At 41.6% G+C, this 9,930-nt stretch overlaps 1 protein-coding gene across 1 annotated transcript; it reads left to right on the top strand.

Moving 5' to 3' along the window:
* The first annotated feature begins 7,076 nt into the window (after positions 1-7,076).
* LOC115116993 (olfactory receptor 10G7-like) lies at positions 7,077-8,531 on the top strand. Its single transcript, XM_029645446.1, has one exon. The coding sequence runs from the start codon at positions 7,217-7,219 to the stop codon at positions 8,165-8,167; it is 951 nt and encodes a 316-aa protein (XP_029501306.1). The 5' UTR covers positions 7,077-7,216; the 3' UTR covers positions 8,168-8,531.
* Positions 8,532-9,930: the final 1,399 nt, after the last annotated feature.

Raw genomic sequence — 9,930 nt, 5'->3', positions numbered from 1 at the left:
CTAAATTAAATATTTATATTATTTTGGCGATATTCCGCCATATAGAAAATTCCATAATAAAAAATCTGGATAGAACCCTAATACAAATCAAATCTATTTATAAAACCCTTTCTACATCTCAGTTTTACAAAGTGCTCAGCAAGCAGAATTAGAAGCAATACATTAGAACCAGTAAAAACACCCTAGAAGGATTAACACCCTATAAGGAAACACACCCTAGAAGGAAAAACACCCTAGAAGGATTAACACCATAGAAGGATGAACACCCTAGAAGGAAAAACACCCTAGAAGGAAAAACACCCCAGAAGGAAAAACACCCTAGAAGGATTAACACCCTAGAAGGAGTAACACCCTAGAAGGATTAACACCATAGAAGGACAAACACCCCAGAAGGACAAACACCCCAGAAGGAAAAACACCCCAGAAGAATTAACACCATAGAAGGACAAACACCCCAGAAGGAAAAACACCCTAGAAGGAAAAACACCCCAGAAGGATTAACACCATAGAAGGATTAACACCATAGAAGGATTAACACCCTAGAAGGAAAAACACCCCAGAAGGATTAACACCCCAGAAGGAAAAACACCCTAGAAGGATTAACACCCTAGAAGGATTAACACCATAGAAGGAAAAACACCCTAGAAGGATGAACACCCTAGAAGGATTAACACCATAGAAGGAAAAACACCCTAGAAGGATTAACACCATAGAAGGATTAACACCCTAGAAGGATTAACACCCTAGAAGGAAAAACACCCTAGAAGGATTAACACCCTAGAAGGAAAAACACCCCAGAAGGAAAAACACCCTAGAAGGATGAACACCCCAGAAGGAAAAACACCCTAGAAGGATGAACACCCCAGAAGGAAAAACACCCTAGAGAGAAACCAGGCTCGGATGGGAAGCCTAGGGTAGTTGTTAGGGGGATGCATTCTACTATAATATCTCTTACAATATAAGGGTTGACCTGTGTCACCTGTTGACACTCAGGGGAGTGTTTGGCCCAGGTAGGTGTCCATCCCTGTTGGCTAGAGAAGCTACCATATAGATAGATACGTGTATGTCAGCCAATCCCTGCATGATGACCTCACCATTGACATCCTATAACCAGGGCCCCCCTAGATTCCTGGAACATGGCTTACGAGCAGTCAGTCCTAATCTCTTACACTGCTACATTCAAAACGCCAGTGATATTTCTACATCAACAGTTTCCATGAAATACTATCATGTGTTTTAGTGTCTGGTCTTTGCCGTGACGGTCATGGCTAACTCCATCATAGCTGTTATCTACCTGGCCAGGAACCTCCACACGGGCAAGTACGTTGTTAGCTCCAGTAACACAAGTATTCTAATGTCACATAACTCTTTGCATAAATGTGGTATAATTTCTTAACAAGCAGCCTGGATATGTTATTTTAGTTGTAGCGCTGGTCCTATGAATCTGTTCACTTTCAACAGTTTTCTCACCGACGTTGTTATAACCTCTGTTAACTTCAACTTAGGGATGTCGTAGTCTTCAACCTGACAGACCTGTGTGTCTCCCTAATCTCATAGAGACCTTTCTGTTTGAGAAGCAGTACATCTCCAACCAGGTCTGTCTCAGTAGCATGTTCTTTGTCTATTTCTTCAAGACTCTCCAGTCTGTCTCTACACAACATTACACCCCCAAGATATGCTAACCTCTCACCATTACAATCAGTGAGCCTATAACCTTCTCAGTCATCATAATTCACGGTTAATTCAGTATTATACATAATCATGGAAGCATCCACATTCATGTAGACGTGCTGAGAAACATATTCTATTCTTATTTACAATAAAAGTGTCCCCAAAAAAAGGGTCGTATTAGATTGTGTAGAAATGCAGGAAATTAACTTTAGATACCAAAGAATACTGAAGGAGGAAGCCCCAGATCCCCCACCAGGTTATGTCCCACCACCTCTAAAGCCAAAGTTTCGCCCCTGGTTTCGGAGGTACTGGAACCTGCACGCCTGGCACAGAAGATCATACCATGCTCAAAGATGCTTAGGTTACTCGTTCCGCCCATTCTAACGTTCAATCAAATGGTAACTGAATGTCTCAATGCCTGTCTGCCTGCTTTATATAGCAAGCCACGGCCACATGACTCACTTGTTTAGGAGCCAACAATTTTAGCGAACGGGATGGTGTTTTAGTGAACAGGGTGGTGTACCTAAAAGCAATTGGCCAATGAGATTATATGTAATATTCATATACTCACTAAAGACAGAGGAAGACTTGGAGTCTTGGAGTCTATAGAATGAACACCGCTTGTTCAGGGGCAGAACAATAGATTTTTACCTTGTCAGCTCAGGGATTCAATCTTGCAACCTCTCGGTTACTAGACCAACTCTCTAACCACCAGGCTACCTGCCGCCCCAAATAGGAAGGGATAGGATAGGAAACAACACACACCCATCCACATCCAAAGATGATAAAAAGTAACAGATATGTCTTGTATCAACTTAATACTGAGGGAAACGTCCCTCCTAGTTCAGACAGCAGAGGACACCATTTCAAAAGCATCTCTTCAGTCCTCCATCTGTTGACATTTGGAACAACACAAATAAATAATCATAACATTTAAAATTATGTAAATATAAATATATATACAAAAATAAGACTTATAAATATCAAAAAGATGTAACAAAGACAAACAGAAACTAATTGTATTATATAAATACAAATGTTAAAGAATATCGAATTATTACACTATTACCCTGCTAACAAAAAACACACAAATATAACTAAATTGCAAAAATCCTGTATCACACAAATACACAAATAGATAACACACTTATAAAGAAGAGTATTACACTATCGCACTTCAAACAAGAAACACACAAACTAAATTACACAACTAATTGCATTAGTACTGAGCAAAGTTTGAGGTGCTCTATTTGATAGATTCCCCTGCTCCGGCTACCTCGGGCTTCCAGTGACCTGAGGTCAACCTAACCCCGCCCACTCCATATCTCATACTTCTGAGTGAGGGACCTTCCCAGGCAGTAGCCTGCTAAGCTCAGAAACTAGAATCAGGACACCCACTCCGACAAGTTTAATTGACCCACAGTCCCACACGGTGACATGATATCATTGACGTGACGTGCAAATGAGCGATATAAAACCGATCGCGCATATGTCACAATTCGGGATATTATTTGTATATATATATATATATATATATATATATATATATATATATATATATCATTATTTAATTTATTTTAGCAGGCATCACATGCTGCCCCCCGGCAGGATGCCCATGTCGCCTGTGCCTAAATCCACCAATGGACATGTGCCAGCATGGCACTGACTGGATGGCATCACTCACTCATTACTCTGAAATGGGAATGTTGTCTGACCACTGCCTGAGCCCTCTGGAACAGCTCCTGATATGTTCTCAATGACCTGAATGTCCTTCTGTTTCACTTCCCTTATGTTCTCAATGGCTTGGATGTCCTTCTGTTTCACTTCCCTTATGTTTTAATTGACCTGAATGTCATTCCGTTTCAGTCCCCTTATCTTCTCATTGACCTGGACTGAGATGACCAGTGGCTTTTCACAATAGTGAATAAAAGGTGGGAGAAGGGACAACCTTGTCTAGTTCTACATTTTCAGTAGTTTATTTTCAAGTGATTTGCAGTAGACAGCATGCAAGGTAGTAACAAAAGTGCTGACTTGAATTTACCGTTCTGTAGCCTTTTGACCCTAATCGTCCTAACTCTCCTCAGTCTAAGTTGTCTACCTGTAAACACTCTTCTCAGGTGTATCAACATTATAATTGTCTCTCTGATGACTCTCTATTTGTTAACTCTGTACAGAGTGACATCAGATCCTATGAGAAGGTTGATGTCACAGTGTTGAACATATTACCAACCCACTAACTGTTGGGTGTTTTAGGGACAATGTAGAGAGATGGATAAACAGTCTTTTGGCAAGATTCAGCAAATTTACATTTAGCAGTAATATTTACTTAGCTTGCCTAAACCCATTGCTTTAGCCTGTTGCTTACACATGAGTTAGTCTCTCTCTCTCTCTCTCTCTCGCTTTCTCTCTGGCTCTCTCTCTCCTAATGAGTGTACAGTAATAAGCTGTATGACAGCAAAGCAGTATTCCCACCAGGTCTAGTGTCCCTGTCACTCTCCTCAGACTCAGGCTCAACAAACAGGTGGTCATCAGAGACCTAATTAGAGTGTTGGTAGACCTGGGATCCTGAGTCATCACCTCACCTGTTCACAGGTAGCCATTCAGGTGATGATGGAACTGTTGTTAGTTACATTATGCTTCAGATGAAGTTGGGACCTATGTCTTTAGGCCACAATGTTAGGCCAAAATGTACAGTTGAAGTCGGAAGTTCACATACACTTAGGTTGGCGTCATTAAAACTAATTTTCAACCACTCCACAATTTTCTTGTTAAACAAACTATAGTTTTGGCAAGTCGGTTAGGACATCAAGTTTGTGCATGACACAAGTATTTTTTCCAACAATTGTTTACATACAGACTATTTCAGTTGGTCAGAAGTTAACATACATTAAGTTGACTGTGCCTTTAAACAGCTTGGAAAATTCCAGAAAATGATGTCATGGCTTTAGAAGCTTCTTACAGGCTAATTTATATAATTTGAGTTAATTGGAGGTGTACCTGTGGATGTATTTCAAGGCCTACCTTCAAACTCAGTGCCTCTTTGCTTGACATCATGGAAAAATCCAAAGAAATCAGCCAAGACCTCAGAAAACAATTGTAGACCTCCACAAGTGTGGTTCATCCTTGGGAGCAATTTCCAAACGCCTGAAGGTACCATGTTCATATGTACAAACAATAGTACGCAAGTATAAACACCATGGGAACACGCAGCCATCATACCGCTCCGGAAGGAGACGCGTTCTGTCTCCTAGAGATGAATGTACTTTGCTGCGAAAATTGCAAATCAATCCCAGAACAACAGCAAAGGACCTTGTGGAGATGCTGGAGGAAAGAGTTGCAAAAGTATCTATATCCACAGTAAATTGAGTATCAACATAACCTGAAAGGCCACTCAGCAAGGAAGACGCCACTGATCCAAAACCTCCAGAATTAAGACAGACTACTGTTTGCAACTGCACATGGGTACAAAGATAATACTTTTTGGAGAAATGTCCTCTGGTCTGATGAAACAAAAATACAACTGTTTGGCCATAATGACCATCGTTATGTTTCTAGGAAAAAGTGGGAGGCTTGCAAGCCGAAGAACACCAACTGTGAAGAACAGGGGAGTCAGCATCATGTTGTGGGGGTGCTGTTCTGCAGGATGGGTCTGGTGCATGTCACAAAATAGATGGCAATATAAGGTAGGAAAATTATGAGGATATATTGAAGCAACATCTCAAGACATCAGTCAAGAAGTTAAAGCTTGGTCGCAAATGGGTCTTCCAATGGAAAATTTGTGGGCAGAACTGGAAAAGCGTGCGCGAGCAAGGAGACCTACAAACCTGACTCAGTTACACCACTTCTGTCAGGTGGAATGGGCCAAAATTCACCCAACTTATTTTGGGAAGCTTGTGGAAGGCTACCCAAATCGTTTTACCCAAGTTAAACCATTTAAAGGCAATGCTACCAATTACTAATTGAGCGTATGTAAACTTCTGAGCCACTGGGAATGTGATGAAATAAATAAAAGCTAAAATAAATAATTATCTCTAATATTCTTCTGACATTTCAGAAGAATATAAAATAAAATAAAGATGTGATCCTAACTGACCTACGACAGGAAATCTTTACTACGATTTTTAATGTCAGTAATTGTGAAAAACTGAGTTTAAATGTATTTAGCTAAGGTGTATTTAAACTTTCCGACTTCAACTGTATGTTTTCACTATTACCACTACCTTGAGATACATTACAATCTGATAGTCATAGTTTTTTCTTGGAGTACGAAGCAGGTGGGGCCGTCGAAGTTGTACCTCCTTGTGTGAATTGCCTGGGTATATCTAGAGATAGAGTGTACATTGTAAATCATCTACTGCATCTTTGTCCGCATGGATACAGTTGAATGGATCAGTGGGACTATCAATTCAATGAGGAAGTGGTAATACTGCTCCCTGATGATGTTTATTAACCTTAATAAGAGAGGGAAACCATTAGTCTAATGATTAGACCTCTGGACCTGGGGACTGTAGGTGTTGAGCCCCAGAGAAAGAGTAGCATAGCATAGCATAGCACATCGTCTAATGATTAAACCTGTGGTCTGCAGGTGTTTACACCCCAGAGATACGATACCACTCAATTAAGGAGATGTATTCAGATCTAGGAGTCTACATCCACAGTACTGCTGGCCTTTTTTCTTAGTGGTAATTCACTGATGGGTATTCAACATTAGAGAGGAGAGATGAAAGCCAGTAGTGTTGCAATCTGTGGTTGTCACAATTGTATAGTATAGTAGTAGGAAGGATTGGAGGACCAATGCGCAGCGTGCTAAGTGTCCATTTTAATATATAAAACTGAACACTACAAAAATACAAAATAACAACGTGAATGAACAAACGAAAATCGAAACAGACACAGGAAACAATCACCCACAACTCAAAAGTGAAACCAGGCTACCTAAGTATGGTTCTCAATCAGGGACAACGAATGACAGCTGTCTCTGATTGAGAACCATACCAGGCCAAACACAGAAATACCAAATCATAGAAAAAGGAACATAGACAACCCACCCAACTCACACACATGCCCTGACCATACAAAAACAAAAACAAAGACATAACAAATGAACTAAGGTCAGAACATGACAGTGGTATTATTGGTTGATGACTTTTTGATCTGGGCATTGACTATAAAGTGTGATGGTTTTGTTCAAGTATTCTTATGGCAAACTATATAGGTTTCCAAATAATGATATCTAAGACCAAAACTTAGGCCATGATTCAAAACCAATTGGCTGTCTCCTCCCAGTGGGTCCTGACCTATAATTGGGGAAACAACCCCCCCTCCTTTTCACCACGTGGGTTGGTCACCTAATGTATAAGTGCCGACAGCTTCACAGTGTCGCAGTACACAGCCTAGGGGTTTAAGAGTTGTCTACTCAGCTAGTTTCAATAGAGGGATTTGATCGTACGACTTGTGTCACCACTTGTTAGTGTCTTAGTTTAACTATAGAGTTGTTGTGTTTATATATCATCTTTATGTCTGTGTAGGCTGATGCTTGTGTAGGATGTCTTCAGTGAATTTCACGGGGAAGAATGTGGAGGAGTTTACCATCACTGGCTTCGACCACCTCTCTCACCAGAAGCTCCTGGGCTTCCTCATCTTCATCACCTATTTCCTTGTGCTTCTGGGAAGCAGCACCAACATCTGCATCATTTTGACGGACAGACGGCTGCACACGCCCATGTACCTCCTCATCTGTAACCTGGCCGTGGTGGACATCATGTTCACGTCCAGCACCAGCACCACCATGATCTCTGTCCTGCTGGCCGAGGTCAAAACCATCTCTTACTACTCCTGCATATCAAGCATGTACATCTACCACCTGGGTGACATCGAAGAGTGTCTGGCCCTGTCCCTGATGGCTTTGGACCGAACCATCGCTATCAGCACTCCTCTTAGGTACCACAGCATACTGACTAACCCAAGGCTCTTCCTGTTGATCACAGCTACCTGGCTGATAGGGTTAGGGGTCATGGGGGTAGTAGCAGCTCAGGCAGACAGCCTTCCATACTGCCAGCCCATCATTAGATATATGTTCTGTGACTATCCTGCTATGGTCAGAGCTGCCTGTGTCAACCCTGAACCCTATTGGATGCTTCCCACCATCCTGGGTCTGTGGTTGGTTGGTGCACAGCTCACATTCATTCTGCTGTCATACGTGAATCTGATCTACACAGTACTGAGACTGCCAAACAGTGAGAGCAGAGTGAAGGTGTTTAATACTTGTATTTGTCACATCATTGTGGTGTCCTGTTACTACGCTCCCAAGTTAGTCTCTGTGTTGTTGACGAGGATAGGGGTGAGACTGAATCTGACGGAGCGTAATGCTTTACTGATTATAGCTACGCTGTTACCCTCTCTGATCAACCCAGTAGTCTACTGTCTGAAGACCAAGGAGATTAGAAAGAGATTGGTTCAGATACTGTCTAGGAAAAGAACGTCAGTGATGAAATGAGGTAGTGAAAAGTATTATTTTGTGACTTCAAATCAGTGTGTTTAAAGGTTTTAAAGATAATTTCCAATTCAGCTCACATCAGCAGCATTTACTTTGCCTTTAAGAGTTGCTTTGTCTTCAAGAAAGATCAGATTGAATTTCTGTTGAATAACCACAATCCAAGGTTTAAATATTTCCAGCTTCTTCTGTCAGCACGTTACATTACACCTGAAAATATCTAAATGGTTTGATTTTATTACACTGAATATTCAACGTACTTTTTTTTATTGTTGTTGCAATGTTGAGAGTTAAACATGCAAGTTAGAATTTCAATGTACGTTATAGTATGTAGTGTTATAGTGTACATAATGTTTGTCCTGTGAAAATCACAAATAAACTTGATTTGATTATTTAACTATCTATTTATATATATTTATTTAACTTGAAAAGTCAGTTAAGAACAGATTATTTTTTTACTATGACGGCCTACATCGGACAAACCCGGAAGATGCTGGGGCAATTGTGCTCCACCCTATGGGACTTCTAATCACGTCCGGATGTGATACAGCCGGGAATCGAACCAGGGACTGTAGTGACGCCTCTTGCAGTGAGATGCAGTGCCTTAGAATGCTGTGCCACTTGAGAGCCCTTATATTGTGATGAACAATATGAATATTGTTGACTCTCTTCCAGGTAGCTCCTTACTACTGATCGAATATCAAACTTTCTGTCTGTGTATAGATACAACCACCCGACTCACAACACAACGCTGATACGCACCACAACCACCCGACTCACAACACAACGCTGATACACACCACAACCACCTGAAACACAACACAACGCTGATACACACCACAACCACCTGAAACACACCACAACCACCTGAAATACACCACAACCACCTGAAACACACCACAACCAACCGATACACACCACAACAACAATACACACCACAACGCTGATACACACCACAACCACCCGACTCACAACACAACGCTGATACACACCACAACCACCCGACTCACAACACAACGCTGATACACACCACAACCACCTGAAACACAACACAACGCTGATACACACCACAACGCTGATACACACCACAACCACCCGACTCACAACACAACGCTGATACACACCACAACCACCTGAAACACACCACAACGCTGATACTCACCACAACCACCTGATACACACCACAACCACCTGAAATACACCACAACCACCTGAAACACAACACAACGCTGATACACACCACAACGCTGATACACACCACAACCACCCGACTCACAACACAACGCTGATACACACCACAACCACCTGAAACACACCACAACGCTGATACGCACCACAACCACCTGATACACACCACAACCACCTGATACACACCACAACCACCTGAAATACACCACAACCACCTGAAATACACCACAACCACCTGAAACACACCACAACCAACCGATACACACCACAACAACAATACACACCAACAACCACCCGATACACACCACAACAAACAGACAATTGAACAAACACCCAATTGTCTAAACACTGATAAAGATTAGACGAAGATGAAAATTGGACAAGGATGAAGCCCTCTCGGAATACATTTAACTTTTCCTTATTTCACGGCAAAGATTGATCTGGATCTTGTTCTTTCTTATGCCTACTATGCCAGGACCATAGCCCCAAACACACCATGAAGAGACTGTCAATAGTACTAGTGGAGCCATGCTATTCAGCGATAGTTTAGTCATCAGAACTGCTGTATGTAAGGTCTA

Source organism: Oncorhynchus nerka, linkage group LG19 (genome assembly GCF_034236695.1).
Source record: "Oncorhynchus nerka isolate Pitt River linkage group LG19, Oner_Uvic_2.0, whole genome shotgun sequence".
In the NCBI taxonomy this organism is placed as follows: domain Eukaryota; kingdom Metazoa; phylum Chordata; class Actinopteri; order Salmoniformes; family Salmonidae; genus Oncorhynchus; species Oncorhynchus nerka.
The sequence above is the reverse complement of the archived record's forward strand: the minus strand, read 5'-3'. Positions and strand labels throughout refer to the sequence as shown.

Bases quoted from the DNA above. Each gene is read 5' to 3' on its own strand.
- LOC115116993 (XM_029645446.1), top strand. From the start codon at position 7,217: ATGTCTTCAGTGAATTTCACGGGGAAGAATGTGGAGGAGTTTACCATC.